We start from the raw sequence: 17,277 nt of genomic DNA on the forward strand, positions 1-17,277 counted from the left end.
GGTGTCATTGAAGCAATAGCACAGATCACTGTCAAAGGTATGCTCAGTGAGTCAGGCATTGAAAATCTGGGTACACGAAAGGTACCTGATTAATGTCCCTAGAAAAACTGTTTTCAGAATTATGAATTAAATCAATTCATTTCTCTGTTTCAAATGTGTGGAACCTAATGGAATTATATAGTATACACATATCTAGATAAGCAAATTCTTTCTTAAAAATATTGGCTCACAGGCAGAGCACTTACCTAGCATGTGTGAGGCACTGCATTAGATTCTCAGCACTGCATCTAAATAAAGGTCCATTGACAACTTAAAGATATTGTCAAAATATTCAACAACAGGCAGCCCCAGGCACTAACCTGGCAGAGTCAGGAAAGCTAGACCTGGTTGATCATTATGGTAAGACTAGTTATTACCAGCCTCATACTAGTCTAAAGAGTTGATCAGAGTCCCAAGAAGAATCCAAACAAGTGTTGTTAAAAGTTTAAAGTTACATAAGAGAAGAAAAAGAGCATTGAAATTAGCATAAGCTAATAAGAGGAGCTCAAAGTTTTTGATGGACCATACCACAAAAATCAAATGAAGTAGCATTATCATCTGTTTTAGTTTTATCCTTCCACTTGTATAGATAAGTGCTCATAAAATTGTTTCTTCTAAATACAACTAAAACACTATCTCTGACTATTTTGAGTTTTAAAAAAATTGAATGTGTGGGAATATCAGTTGTTTTCTAGAAAACTAGGAAATGGGGTCATACTGAGGGTAACTTGTTTCTTGCAATGTCTAGAATTTTTGCAGAATGAACAAAAATTATCTTCCCTTTCTTGAAAGTATAATTTAAGAAAATGCAACACACATTATAATTGGTGTCATTATCTCCAACTGAGTATATATATCAAATCTATGCCATGTAAAATCAATACTGTAATGTGAGAGTAAAAGTGCACATTATCAACATTTATTTTATTTTTTTGGTACTGGGAATCAAACCCAGGGGCATTTTAAAACTGAGCTATAGGCCCAGGCCTTTGTTTTTCTGTTTAATTTTTATTTTTAGACAGGATATTAACAAGATGCTGAGGTTGACCTTGAACTTGGAGTCCTCCTGCCTCAACACAATATTTACAGATATGCAGTATCTTGCCCAGCTATTTATTGTCACTTTAAAATAATGTATCATGTGTCCTTAAAATATTAACCATGCTCTTATTTATCCTACATTATAGATCCAAGACAATAAACACCACTTAGAAAAGCTAATGTCAGTTAATATTAGTAAATATAAGTTTATATAGTGATTTTTTTTACCTTAAATTCAGAAATACAGGGGAAATCTGGATTACTCAATTCTTTGAAAACTGTCAGGCCATAATATTTGAAGAAATGTCTTATTATTCTTAGAAAATTCCCTTGGCCAAATATTATCATTCTGTAGCTCTTAGAGTAATATATAAATATTAAATCACCTCTTTTCATAATAACCATTTGAATTTTAAATATTTGAAGGTTTGCTGAACACTTTAAAGAGTTCAAAAGCAGGAATCACAATACACTTATCTTTTCCACTTTTTTTTTGTTGTTGTTGTTTTTCTGACTCGTGCCAATTCTCTTCCCTTTCTACCTCAAAAATGAATAAAGCCTAAGGGTGAATCTCAAAGATAAAATAATGAATAAACCAAAATAAAAGGAAGAGTTTGAAGATAGAAGAATGAGTACTAACTCATTCCTCAGACATTTGACAATTCTCACTTAAAATCCTGCTCAGTGTGGGGCAGTCTTCTAGGTATGGGGAGTACAGCAGGAAGTTCACAGTACCAGCCTGTTTCTCTGGAAAATATTCCATTGCAGAGGTGTTGCAAGAGGCACACAATGATCTGCTTATATGAATGTTATCTTCCTGGTTTTCTCTAAAAAGTCTGCTGGTAGAATTCCCCTTTTGCAATCGTGGTCTATAGAAAAGCATTTAAAAAGAAGGCTACCATTATAGATGATTAATATCCTTAAACAAGAGCATTTTGAAGTTGTGTTCTGTGAAAAGGAGAAAATTGGATCTCTTAAAAGATGGATTTAAATGCAAATGTTTGTCATGTAGCTATAGTCTCAGATACAGAACATAGAATTTTTATTATGTAGAATATGAATTTTTATTGACAAGAACATATTTTAGAAAATGACTTGTAAATATATCTTAATTTAGTTTCTTTATTTTTACAAATTACAAAAAAACCCCATTGATTTGAAATTACAATTCTTTTTAACCTCTAAATTTATTTTTTCTTTTCTCTTTTTGGGTAGTGCTGGGAATTGAGCCCAGGACCTCACACATGTCAGAGAAAGACTTAACCCTAACCCTATCTCAAAATTTGTAGGACAATTTTTGTAAAGCTCCTTATGACCTATGTTTGTAAAAGAATATGGAAACTTTTTTTCATAGCCATTCTATTTCAGTATATTCTACCTTTTGTTCTTTTTGAGTGTTGATACTTAGTTGTATAATTTGTTTGTTGAAGCAAAGGAGACTAGATAGTCAAGCTTTTGGTGTAAAAATACTAATAACTGCATCTACATTTTTTTGAGGATTACTAGATTAGCTCATTAATCTTCAGAGCAAACCCATGAAATAGTTACTCAACTGTTTAATATAACTCCAGTAATGCAGTTTTCCCATTTTTCACATGAGAAAACCAAATCAAGGAGAGGTTAAGGAACATATCCAGGATCACTTAGCAAATCAGTCTTTGGATTTGGATACAAGCTCCAAAATATGCTGTCAAACCTTACTGGTAAAAATGAGATTTGCATTACCTGTGTATGTTTTACCACACTTCTGAACCACTTAGAAACTATCCTTTGCTTTAAGTTTATCTAATTAAATCCTCAGTAGATGCATAATTTTATCATTGCAATAACTAAGCTTGTTGATTCATGCAACATTGTGGAGAAGTCGGGTAGTCACTATGTTTTTTCTCCACCCAAGCCTTACCCAAACCTCCAGGAACTCCAGTAGTGACAGAGAGCACAGCCACGAGCATCACACTGACGTGGGACTCTGGGAACCCTGAGCCTGTCTCTTACTACATCATTCAGCATAAACCTAAAAATTCTGAGGAACCTTACAAAGAAATTGATGGGGTGGCAACCACACGCTACAGTGTTGCTGGACTAAGCCCCTACTCGGATTATGAATTCAGGGTTGTTGCTGTCAATAACATTGGGCGTGGACCTCCCAGTGAGCCTGTGCTAACACAGACCTCAGAGCAAGCACCATCCAGTGCCCCAAGGGATGTACAGGCACGGATGTTGAGCTCAACCACCATTTTGGTGCAGTGGAAGGAACCTGAGGAGCCAAATGGACAGATCCAAGGGTACAGAGTTTATTACACAATGGATCCTACTCAGCATGTCAACAACTGGATGAAACACAATGTAGCTGACAGCCAAATCACTACTATTGGCAACTTAGTGCCCCAGAAAACATACTCTGTCAAAGTCCTGGCTTTTACCTCAATTGGAGATGGTCCTCTTTCAAGCGACATACAAGTCATCACTCAGACAGGAGGTAAGTCAGGGTCAGGATGAGAAATGGGGCAGGAAGGAGGAGGTAGGGGTGAGAAGGTCACAAAGAAAGTATAATTTTAAGTTTTGAAAGTCAGGGCTTCAAATCCAGAAATTGTGATAAATGTCTAAAGAGGAATAGGCACAGATGCCTGAGAAATCAAAAACCATGTTAGACAGAGGTGTGTTTTAAGCATCATTTCTTTTTCATTTGTGTGAGAATAAGTTGAAGATTTTTCTGTATGAGATGATGAATGCCCTCTTCTTGCATCAATTCAAAATAAGAAAATTCTGCTACTTTGTACCAGTGCTTCTGGTAGAATGGTTTCCAGAAATTATTTAATTTGTATAAGATTGGGTGACTCAAGATAAACTTTAAACTAAAACTGTCCGGGGCCTTGGATATTTATGTGACTTTTGCTTTCCAGGAAGTTACTTTTTTTATAAAAATCAGTATTATTTGAATGGTTTGAAATTTTTTTTCCCTCGGTATGGTCCCCCAATAGATGAAAAAAGACAATGGAATTGGCAGAATCTCAGATCAGTTTTCTGGGGCCTTATTCACCCATTTTATGAGGTGCTAGAGTAGACACCAAACTATTTTATGGAGAAAATATTAGCCCTACCAGTGGTTTTACTTTTCTGAGAGGATATCAAACCTCTGATATTTGACTCAAAGTAATCAGTTTTGCCTTGATCTGGGAGTATAAATTATCTTTCTTCTGAAGCTTATTCTTCAGCATCAGATACCTGCTCATTTGACTTCTTATTGTGTTGGCACCTTGTAAACATGCATTAATCTATGAGCATTTTGGCAGTTTGCCTTTGGCATGTTCTAGGAATCTGCACAGAACTGCATTATTGGAGATAGTATCTCTAATGTGTAGGTATAACTCACTGCTAATCTTGGCGTTGGGTTAATACCTTCTCTCAGGTGTTAGAACTGGATAACACACTGTTATCTGGTTTCACTGGTACCTGTGTTTCATTGAGCCACAGACTTATTTTCGTGGCATGGAGTTATGAATCAAATGACTCAGAGTGTTCACTATTTGTCCTTGGCACACAGTATCTCAAAGCATATTTATAGCCGGCCTGGTTTTATTTCATTTTCAGAGTGTTATTTGGTTCTCTCTGGCTTGTTCATGGATTTACTGTTTTCACTACTACAGTGAACCCAAACTAACTATAAAAAGTGTTTTACTACAAATGTACCAAATATCATCCATGTCCCTTCCCCACTTGCCAATTGCAACTTGTCTGTATTTACTTGCTATATTAATATGCAGAGAAATATTATAGATTGATTTTATCATAAAAGCTTCTCATTAGAAAATGTAGAAATTTGTTGTTTTTTTTCCTTGACTAAAAGTAGTCATCTGAGATTATTTCTCATGATATTTTAGCTGATCGATGACCATTAAATGACGATAAGTAAGTATATGGGAGGTATATTCCACTTTAAGCTTTTTTAATTTTACAGCTGGCGGGGGGTTGTTTTTGTTTTTGTTTATTTTAAACATCCTTGGTGCTTGAAACTCAAGCTCCCATTAGTTGGCTCTGTGAACTTGGAGAAGTTATTTCATGTGTTAATCAGCTTTCCATTACTATGACACGAATGTCTGATATAAACAACTTAAAAAGAGGAAATGATTTTTTTTTGGCTCATGGTATCAGAGGTTTAAGCTCATGGTCCGCTGTCTCCCTTGCTTTAGAATCTGTGCAGGGTGTCATGCTAGGGAGTTCACGAAGGAGCAAGGCTGTTCACCTTATGGTGGCCAGGAAATGGAGGAGAAAGAGACAGTTCCAGTAGCTCCTTCAAAGGCATACAGCCAATGAATTTGACTTCCTTACACTAGGCTTCATACAGCCAATGAAATGACTTCCTTCCTAAAGGGTCTGCAGTCTCCATTAGCACCACCTATGTGGACTATGGGCCTTTCAGGGAAGATCTTCTTAAATTTACTTTATTCACTTATCTATATGTGGTGCTGAGAATTGAACCTAGAGCCTTAACATATGCTAGGCAAGTGTTCTACCACTGAGCCACAACCCCAGCCCTCAGGGAGGATTTTAAGATCCAAACCATAATACATTCTCTCTGAATTTCAGTTATCTTTCCTATAATAATAAGCACCCTAGGCTGGGATTATGGATCAAAGGTAGAGCGCTTACCTACCATGTGTGAGGCTCTGGGTTTGAACCTCAGCACGATAAAGATATTGTGCCCACCTATAACTAAAAAATAAATATTAAAAAAAATAATAAGCAGCCTAAAGAATTTGGTGGTAGTGTTTGTCTTCTACGGCTGCTGTAACAAAGTGCCACATACTGAGTGGTTTATATGGTAGGAATCAGTTGTCTCAGTTCTAAGGCCTAGAAGTCCAAAATCAAGTTTTCACTTCCTTCTGAGGGCTTTTAAGGAAATATATTTCATACCTTTCCCGTAACTTCTGCTAGTGTGAGGACAGTTCCCTGGCTTTGGAAACAACATCTGAGCTGTGTCTTCCTTTTCAGATGGTGTTCTCTTTATAAGCAAGTATGTGTTCAAACTTACTTTCTATAAGAACACGAATCATAATAGATAAGGACTCATCCTAATAGCCTCATATGAAATAACTAGAACTGCAATGATCACATATTCGATATTGTCACTCCATGATGTTCTGTGCATTGAGACTTCAACATTGGAATTTTTTGGTATAGTTCTGTTATAGTTTAACTATACCAGAACTGTAAGTTAGATAATGGACAGAAATATGCTATAATTTAATTAGACAATAATAATAGTAATAACAATAATAACAACAGGTAATTTATAGACTGATCACGATGCTCAGAACTTACATATATTCTCAAGACACACACTTGGATAGATGTGCAATTATCATTTGATGATGAATAATTTTCCCAGATCAAAGAGGGGAAGAAGAAGATTTGGATACTTGTCTTCCATCATAAAGTTATTTAATGGAATAGAAAAATTTTAATGCAGGGACCCTGGAAATTTTTAACTATCATTATCTTTCAAATTAAGAATTTCCTAATGGCATAATTTTAGTGTTTTTGCCTAGTAGATGTTGAAAAAAATAGAGGCAGGAGAGAAAAACACAAATTATCATTTATGCCTTTAAGAATTACATGTAATTTATTTTTGAAATATTTGAGGTGGCAGTTAGATTATACTAGGTCAAAAGTTCATTGAAACATGGAGATACGAAAAAGTTTATCTGAAAGTTGTAGGAAGATTAGCTTTTTTGCTTTTTAATAAAAAGTTTGCTATACTCAGTCACTAAATTTGCTATAAGGTTTGTAACCACCAATTTAAACATAGAAATCTAGAGTATTGGGGCTGGGGTTGTGGCTCAATGGTAGAGTGCTTGCCTAGCATGTGTGAGGCACTGGGTTCAATTCTCAGCACCACATATAAATAAATAAAAATAAAGTTCTATCAACAACTAAAAAAAACATTTAAAAAATCTGCATTATTTTAAATCTTTATTTTCAAAAGACAGGAGGAGTTAGCTACCTATGAAACACATGTTTTCCTGAAAGTATATTAAACCAAAACATATAAATTCTCTGGACACATAAACATTGAATGACATACACTAATGTCTTCAGACACAGGTTGGTGAAAAATATGGAAGTGATGTTTAAACAGTACATTTCAATTTTTTAAAATATTACCAGCAGGCCAAATATAACACTGAATCAAAATTCACTGAAAGTAATATGATGAAAGGGGCAACTGAGTTGATGTGTTCTAAAGACTCTATTTTTGCAAGGTCTGATTTCACTTAATGGCACAATTTAGAAAATCGAGAGGAATGGGTCATGGATGTGTTAGAATGGTTCTCAATCTGTGTTTGACTCACTCTTTTTTACATTAAGATATTTCCAAGAACCTTCCATAATAGTCGTACCTTTTAATGCTCATTGATTGAGAAGATATATGATGACATAGTGACTTGTGCTTGCCAAGATCAATAGGCTAAGAAAGCCCTCCAAAATAGCTCACTGATTTGGTCTGTTCTATAGGCTTAATTAACAAAGGCCATTTGATGTTAGTGGACATCTGCCAAATACAATGATGTTAGTTCTGATGTAATTAATGCTGAGCTTCCCCTTTCTCTTTATTGCTGACTAGCTAATTCTTAGGATCATTGCTGTACAAGAACATAAAACTGTTATAAAATACTCCTATAGAGAATATGAATATTTCCACAGCAATTTTATCTCTTCTAAGCCTGCAGAAATTTATAGTTCTAAAATGTGTGTGAATTTAAGTATGTTTTAATTACATATACACAAAAATGTGCATTTTTGATGACTTCTGTGCCTGACAGGTGCTCATTTCACTTTATTATCTTTAATTCCTCACACTTGCATTCTTAGTTTTGTTACAATAAGATTCAGAAGAAATAGCACTTGAGAACAAAGTGAGTTTAAGAGAAAGTCATCACTTTGGATCTCAAATGCTGGTTGATAGAAATTGAGCAATGTTATAAATTTATTTGCAGTGTTTATAGAAGTATAGAAAATCAAAAAAGTTTATTTTGAAGTGCCCTCAACAAAACATTTCCCCACAAGGGTGAATGTTAGTAGGGTTGACTATATTAAAATAATCTTTAAATGATTTTAAAAATGAAAAGATTTTGGTTAAGATGATTATTTTCTAAAAATAAGGATCAATCTTTCAAATTTTCCATAAATCTAAATTTTGGCAAGACTGTCACTTCCAAGTAGTTTACCTTGAATAGATGGGGATATGTGGCCACTAAGGAGGAAGACATTTATATTGTGCTATGAAGGTGTACTCAATTTTAGAAAACACATTCAGGAAAGAAAGGGACATCCTGTCATTTTCTTATGTAAATAATAGGAATATTCTGTAACTATAGTTTACAGAAGAAGCACAAATAAAAGTCTGATAAAGAAATTTAACAAATTATACTTTAAATCTAATGCATTAAAGTAAATGATATTTATAGTAATTGAAAGCATTCTAAATCTTAGATCCCTTTGAACATTCTTCAGAAAGCATATCTTCTATACATTTTGTAGATTATTGGAAAAAGTTTACTGATATCCGTGGGTACACTTTCACATGATAGGCCTGGAAAAGATAAAGAATTGCATATAGTTACCATATAAACAGTGATATCAAATTTAAGTATTTTAAATTTGCTTAAAGTGCATTGTACATATTCTGGAAATTGGAAAAATACTAAAACACAGACTTTGACATTTATAAATACTGTGTTTTAGATTTCCACAAAGGTATAAATCATTACATTGGTTATGTCAACAGGCCATATAAGCAAACTAGAAAAACACTGCCTTCAAGTCATCAAAATTATGAGTCCAGTGTAACTGCTCCCTGAATCGTTTTAGCAATGAGTATAGGAGCACTGGATGTAAATACAACTGTAATAAAATTTAACTTTTTCTTATTTATAGTTAATGACAGTTGGCAGTAAGATTTGTATAGATGCTTATGTGTTAAGTACCTGTTTTGTCAGTGATATATGTATGGCACTTACAGATGACTCTTTGTTTTGAATTTGGTTTTACTACAACTATAATTCTGGCTGTTGCTTTTATTGTTATTATTATCATTTATCAATATGCTAGGTAAACACATTTTTAAATATGTACCTTGTTAAAGTATTAGCTCTTTTAGCAATAGTAGGTTTTCTAGTATCTTTGGTAATATTTCATATTTATAACATGTCAAGATAAAATTGTAGTTTAGCAATGTAATATGTGACAGGCTTTATCTGGAGATATTACCTAAGTTTTACTCAAACATGGATCCCTTCTAATATATAAGCATTTCAAATGAAATAAAGGATTTTTCATGCATTTCTCAGTCTGTCTTCATCCTTCACTGAGTTGCCTTCAGATATTTATGTAGAATATAATTGTAGTAACAATCAACTACTTGACATTTATCAATAGGATTATAATCTCATTTTTAAGGACTTGACAGCTCATATTTTTATTTCCTTGTGGCTATTCAGTAAGTAATCAAGAAAGAGCACGTGAATGTACAGGACATTGTGGTTTTTAAAATGTGATTTCAAAGAAAAATTTGTACTGCATTTTCATTTTAGCTTTCCATATTTATTGTACATTTTGCGCATGGTCAGTAATCTCACATCTTTTTAATGTGGAAAGATTATTTTCAATGTTCTAGATGCAGTCTGTTTATTTACTTTTAAGTTTCAAGGATCTCATATTTTTATCATATAATTGATGTTTAGTTAATCAGTGAGGGAAATGTTACAACACAGAAAAACTGGTAAATAAAGTACTCAGAGAAAAAAGTAGTAACTATAAAAGCAGTAACTATAAAATAATATAAATTGATCACCACACAATAATCTTGGGTGACTTTACTACACCTCTCTCACCACTGGATAGATATTCAAAACAAAAGTTGAATAAAGAATCTATAGAACTCAATAATATAATCAATAACTTAGACTTAACTGACAGATACAGAATATTTCAACCTGCATCATGCGGATACACTTTCTTCTCAGCAACACATAGATTCTTCTCTAAAATAGACCATATACTATGCCACAAAGCAACTCTTAGCAAATACAGAAAAGTAGAGATACTACTATGTATTTTATCAGATCATAATGGAATGAAACTGGAAATCAATGACAAAATAAAAAATAAAAATTATTCCAACACCTGGAGACTAAACAATATGCTACTGAATGAACAATGTGTTTTTGCAGAAGACATCAAAGAGGAGATTGAAAAATTCTTAGAGGTAAATGAGAACATAGACACAACATATTGAAATCTATGGGACACTATGAAAGCAGTTCTAAGAGGAAAGTTTATTACATGGAGTTCATTCTTTAAAAGAAGAAAAAGTCAACAAATAAATGACTCATAGTGGGGTAGGGAAGGGGAGCATGGGAAGAATTGATGAATTCTAGATAGAGAAGAAGGGTGGGAGGGAAAGGGAGAGGGCAGGGGATTAGCAAGGATGGTGGAATGTGATGGACATCATTATCTGAAATACATGTATGAAGACACAAATTGGGTGTCAACATACTTTATATACAAACAGATATGAAAAATTGTGGCATATATGTTTAGTAAGAATTGTAATGCAAAAAAAAGTACATGTAAAAAGACAAAAAAATGAAGTAGGAATTATAAAAGAATACAAATAAATGTAAAGTTTAAAGACTGGGAGCTTAAGATACACATATGTGTATAAATATGCAAGACAGATCATAAGGGATATGTAAATAGGCATATAAGTAAGTTTATATATAAATGTTCATAATTATGTATATGTTTTATATAAATATATATAAATACATATAAAACATATAAAGAAAAGCATGAGTATTAATGTAAAACAGAACCTCTGTAGCTTTAGTGTTTGGTATAATAATTCAGTTGACTGATGAAGAAACTATTTGTAGTGTCTCCCAAATGGTGCTAAGAAACCAAATGTGAAAGTCTGGAGTCCTCTAAAGTGTTTTCCTGTATATCTATATTATGATCATTAAGACTACTTTGTAAGTAAAAATATATATCCATTCATTTGACAATCTTTGTTTTTTTCTTGAGTACTCAGTTTTATGTTAGTTGTTTCCAATATAACAAAATGCCAATGAGTGAAATCTTTATGTAGATCTTCAATTCCCAAGAAAGTTTGAGTAGCCCTCAATCCTCATATAATAAAGATAATTTAAGCCATTTGATCCATGTGCTGAGTTTAGTCTACAGACAAATTGGAAAATTTTACCTACAAGATTTCTTAGCAATTTCTGTTGGAAAAAAAAAATCAGACGGTGGGGAAAACTTGACTCATGTTGTACAAGGCAGACACCTACAGGCACTGAATTTGATCTGTTATCCCTGTTCAGGTGAGGAAGCTACTCTCCTGTTGGTTTGAGGCCCCATATAGTATGTTTACTCATCTAATTATTTGCCTGATACCTCTAGGCAGGTATGTTTCCACTACAAGCTTAAAATCTAATAAATGATTTTTCTCTCTAAACCTCTGCATGTTAGATAGAGAATCTTAACATCAATTCATCTAGTCAACAATTACTTTGTCCAAGAGTAAAACAAAACAGAAATGATGGTTCACCCTCTGAGACTTTGATATGCTCATTTAATTCATTATTAAGAAGGAAGGGACTCCTAATAGAACCAAACAGAAGGTTGGACGAAGCTTGTGTCACTAAATAAGAATGAAACATTGAGACTAACTAGGAATTTATTCAAGACAAATTAAAAACAAAAAGTAAACAGTTTAAGTAAGAAAAAACTTAATTAGATTTCCAAGATGTTTTCAATCAGTGTCAGTTTATTATTAGCATTGGACAGGGAGGAAATTCATAAAAAAACCCTTTGTTTTCTTGAGAGTAGCCCTTCAATATTGTACATGGTTCTAATACTTGACATTATACTGTATTCCACTTTGGTTTGAGTGATGAGTTAACACAGACTTTCTTTCCCAGAATTGTGTAAATTAGGGGAAATAAAAAAATAAAAGTAGAGAAATATGAGTAGCTACATATACACGATTGTTTGTGTATTTTTAGACTGAAAAACTCTTTCGTCATCTAGATATTATAATCCAATCATAATTTTCCCATCTGATTCTTCCTGGCTTCCTTTGTTGGTCCTGTTGTTGCCTTTGGTAATTCTCTTTTAGAAATTATATTTATATATATACACACACATTTATTTATTTATTTATTTATTTATTTATTTGGTGATTTGCCTATTTTTAATTCCCCTTTGCTTCTTTCTCTTGCTCCTTGATCTTCTATCTTTTATCTTTTCCTCTCAATTCGAATGCTTGTCTTAGGTTACCCTCTGGGGACATACTTAAAAAAAAAATTTGATGCACTGTTCAGAAAATAAGTTCCTGGAGGCAACAAATTAATGAGAAATCACAAGGCTTGTGATAGAAGATAAGGAAGGCAAATAGAAATATAAGACACTGATTATTTGTGGCTACATCAGTACAAACACGAGTGTGTCCCTGAACCCTATGGAGTACACACAGATGCAGGCTGACAAACAGGCAGAGGAATAGAATAGTCCCCAGGGACCCCAGTAATCACTCTGAGACCCCTTTAGATTTATAATCTCTAAATGAAGGGCTTCTATTTATCCCCCCCCCCTTAGTCAGACTACAGAGACATGGCTGTAAAAAGAAAAGGAACAATATATATCTGTGTATATTTTTTTTCTACAAAATGATACTTCAAGCATTATTTTAAAAGTTATATTTTAGCTAAAAATTATATTAGTTTATATATGTGTCTTAGAATGTTTATGCCTACCTTGCCAGAAAGCATACTTTAGAACTTCTTTCCCTTCTGATGTGAAGTATTTTTCTTTTAATAAAATACACATGGAATTCTCACGTGAACTTGTGGGGAGTTGGACATATGTTCAGGTCTTGCATATAGAAACACAACATAATATCCACGGCATTGGTTAAAATACTTAGCAATTGCCAAGGCCCGTGCCAATCACAGCCAATCAGCAGAAATCATTGAAGAGCACTTTAATATACTTAGATGTGTTAGTAATACCTTGACATACATCAGTTTTATGTTTAATTGATAGGGAACCATAAGATGGTTAGATATTGACTAGGAAGTTTGGGTTAGTAAAACTTCCTTGAATAAGGTGCCATAAACTGAACACACTTCCTGTTCTCATTAATTCTGATAGGTGGCTTTACTAAATTATAGCTATTACATAGATTATGTGACTAATGTGAGAATTATAGAAAACCTCTGTTACCATGCCACTACAAGAACTATTATGTTTGTATTGTGTCTAATGCATTAAACATTTTAAAAATAATTTAAGAGAAGTAGTTATAATTAGTGGTGTGTTTTTTTTTTCATTTCTCCATTTTCATTTTATTTTCACCTCTTTCAAAATGTGAGTTGGTAAGAAAAATACTAGGTGATTCTTGGTTTCCTGTAGTTTGTTAATGGAATAAAGGCGAGATTTTTGTAAACCTAACTGGAAATATGCTTGAATAATACATGTAGTGCTAAACAGATTCAGTTTCCCTGAGTTGTAAGTAACAACTTTTATGGATTTAGCACTTGTTTTAAATATTGAAACATGGCACTGTGTAAGTAATCTCATTTCTTATAATAGTATTAAAAGTTTATAATTTTATTATCCTTAAAATTGAATCCAGAGACATACATACATAATGTACTTTTAAATCCTCCTGCATCTGTGTATATATTAAACTGCGTATAAGGACAAGGATAGTATTTATCACGTTCTTGAGCTTTGGAGGGACAAAAATGAGCTGTGCACAAAGACGTTAATTTGGACAGTATAAGTCATCCAGGTCTCATGAAGCTTATTATGCAGGTAGATGTATTTTGAAGGTTTAGGCGGATGTGCTGGGGAAGGCTTTGTGACTACTCATGGTGATGGTGAATTCAATCCTTTGTCTCCCTATTTTTAGTACCAGGGCAGCCACTGAACTTCAAAGCAGAACCTGAGTCTGAAACAAGCATTTTGCTGTCCTGGACACCTCCACGTTCTGATACCATCGCCAGCTATGAACTGGTCTACAAGGATGGAGAGCACGGTGAGGAGGTAAGACCATGCTTCTCACCTTCATTGTTATTTGTTGCCTTGGGGCCTCTGCTTTACCTCCATGGACTTGTTGAGGGTCTTGGTCAGACAAGGTCCTGTAGAGGACCTTCATGGAGAAAAATTATTCATTATCAGAGGAACTTGACTTAGAAAAACAGGTTGTGGGGGCAGAAATGTTTTGGGGAAGAAAAACAAAATCATTGCTCCTACTGGAATGCTTTTCCATTGTTTCCAAGATTCATATTACAGAGGTAAAGGTCAGAGAAGAATAGATAGCCATAAGACTTGGGGACTTCCTTTATCTTTTATATTATTTATATCAATGTGGAGTTACATGATTGAATGAGTTCTGTACACTAATAAAAGTCACTGAAGAAATGAATTTGTTCATTTGTCTAGACTGGTTTTAGAGAAAGATGACCCATAGTAAATGTTTATTAGTACACTAAAAAGTATTTGATATGAATATGTATGTGTGTGTGTGTGTGTGTGTGTGTGTAAAGGTGTTAGTATGCTGTGCAACTACAATGATAGTGGATTATTGAAAGTGTGAACCAAAAGTCAATACAATGAGTACTTATATTAACTGACCCTGTACTAAGAGTTTCGCATCTTAATTCATTTAAGAATATTGTGGATGCTTAAATGTTGGCACACCTTCTGTGCTTTACAGATTTCAGGGAATTTTTTTCTTGTTTAATGAATCTAAAATTTTTGAGAGCTTTCATATTTGCAAGCCAGAATACCCTAGGGATGTTTACTTTAGTTTTATATTTGAATTCCCCTTGACTATTTGTTTGTGTGACTAGCAAACACTATTTGATAAAAGCCTTAAGATAATTTATGCCATTACTAGATTACATGTTTGCTTGCATTTTAAAGTTTACTACAGGCTAGTGTTCAATCCAAGGTTGATTACTCATGGACAAATATATTTTTTCTAAAATTCATTGGAAAATTTTAAGCATAAAATGTAACAGATGTAGCCTTTCAATCAAAGAAATCTTATTTCAAATCTCTCTTGATAATGTTAAAATATATAAAGTTTGAATATATATGTTTTCTATATGTAGGTTTTATATTCATAAAAAGGAAGTTCTCATTATTTTGAATGAACCTGGAGTGGTGATATGGTTTCAATGAAAATTATTCAACTTCCTTTAGTGACTAATGTCTGATGTTTATCTTATTAGAACTTGGGGAATTCTTATCTCTTTTGTGGCAACATCTTGTATATTGTATTGGTAGTTACTGTTGCTACTTCTGGTTATATTTTTTTATCCCCCTGTTTAGACTGTATAAAGTTATGTATGGGAGAAGATGCCACAGGTTTGGCATCTTCTATTATTGAGGCAGGTGTCACTTTCTCTTGTGGTTTGTGTCACAGCAACATACATATCTTTTGAGTAGAACACATTCCTGAGTGTCAGCCTCTCAGTCTGCCTCTTATCTGATGGATTTGCATAACATTGCTGACATTAGAAATACCTCAGGCTTTGCTTATTCCATGCTTTACTTATCTTTTAAAGAAACTTGCTTTTTAAACCATGACATTTTTATTATATAATAAAAATATAGTCCTTGATGCTCACTTCGGATTCTTTTTGTGCTATTTTGATAACATCATAATTCTGATGATAGAGTCTAATGTTACAGTGTGATTAAAAAACATTTGCATGAATCTTGTGCATGGGGGGAGGTGGGGTGGGGCTGTGGGGATGGGAAAGACAGTAGAATGAGATCAACATCAGTACCCTATATACATATATGATTTCATGACTGGTGAGACTATGCACCGTGTACAGCCAGAGGAATGAGAAGTTGTGCTCCATTTGTGTACAGTGTGTCAAAATACATTCTACTGTCATGTATAACTGATTAGAACAAATTTAAAAATTTTAAAAAACAATAACAACAAAAAATAATTTGCATGAATCTTAATGAAGATGATCAAATACTCTTATTACTCATAGCAACGAATTACCATCGAGCCAGGGACATCATACAGGCTACAGGGGTTGAGACCAAACAGCGTGTACTACTTCCGTCTGTCTGCACGCTCTCCTCAAGGCCTCGGTGCTTCGACGGCTGAAATATCAGCCAGAACCATGCAATCAAGTAGGTGTCTCTCTTTGTTTATTTTCTGCCCTTTTTTTAATTCACTAGGACATATTTCTGGCATTTGGCTCTACCAACAAAACATCCCTGCTAATGTGGTAACATAGCCAGTTATCTATGTGATCATAAGCATCTCATGATGATTTATGTTGTTTTCAAACTTGATCCAAATAAAAGAATTCCTGTCCTCAATGGAAAGTGTTTGAGAGAAGTTAGTAGACCTCCACAGGTAAAAAGAAAGTGAAAGCAGATTAGGCCCCAAGGAATGAATTATAGGGCCATAAGGCAAAACTGAGATTGTGAACACTGCAAAATAGTCAGAAAAGGGAAGAGCAAACTAAAGATGGAGCGAAATACACAGCTTTCATCTCTTTAAAGCACATAAGTTTTACCTGTGCTAAGAAACAAGGCATTATTTCAGTATCTGTTCCTACTCAGAAGAAAAGCTCAATCAACTCTTACGACTAGTTTCTTATTAAATCTGTAAGTAGTACATTTGGAAATTGGGAACGGACATAGAAAATCTGTATTCAGAGAAATTGAATAAAACCAGAAGGACCACAAGAACATTTGTAATCCTAAATTGTATTTTGTTTCCTTGGGTTTGAATTCTTTTTGGAATTTTTACCTTTAAGCACAGTTTTCTTTATGATAATGGGGGTTTATTGTGCCCAAACAGATTATTTTTGACATTGGTTTTGATGGAAAGTTTGGTGGTTCAGAATATTATTGTTTGCTTTTTAATAGTAAGTATCTATAGTTGGATCAGAGACAACTATTTACCTTGGATTGAAGAGTTTAATACAGTTGTTGTCTTAATATGTTTTGTTTAATATTTTCTCTGTGCTTTTTGACATGGTAGTTTATAAAGTAGATAAATTTCAATATCAATACATTGTATTTTGTCAAGGGGATGCTGTTGACCTCATATTTAGAACTAACAGCAAATTGAAATTTATGTATTAT

At 33.6% G+C, this 17,277-nt stretch overlaps 1 protein-coding gene across 50 annotated transcripts in view; it reads left to right on the forward strand.

Annotated features, from left to right (window-relative positions):
- The window catches only part of Ptprd (protein tyrosine phosphatase receptor type D), a 2,156,260-nt gene that overhangs the window by 1,975,770 nt on the left and 163,213 nt on the right, over positions 1-17,277 (forward strand). For all 50 annotated transcript variants that reach the window (XM_048806967.1, XM_048806968.1, XM_048806990.1 and 47 more), the window contains 4 exons: positions 1-37; positions 2,978-3,559; positions 14,060-14,193; positions 16,167-16,311. The exon at positions 1-37 is cut by the window's left edge and continues 233 nt beyond it. In XM_048806967.1, the coding sequence (XP_048662924.1) occupies positions 1-37; positions 2,978-3,559; positions 14,060-14,193; positions 16,167-16,311 (898 nt within the window). The remainder of the gene's footprint in view (positions 38-2,977; positions 3,560-14,059; positions 14,194-16,166; positions 16,312-17,277) is intronic.

The sequence above is a fragment of the Marmota marmota genome, unplaced genomic scaffold (assembly GCF_001458135.2).
Source record: "Marmota marmota marmota unplaced genomic scaffold, marMar, whole genome shotgun sequence".
Taxonomy (NCBI): domain Eukaryota; kingdom Metazoa; phylum Chordata; class Mammalia; order Rodentia; family Sciuridae; genus Marmota; species Marmota marmota.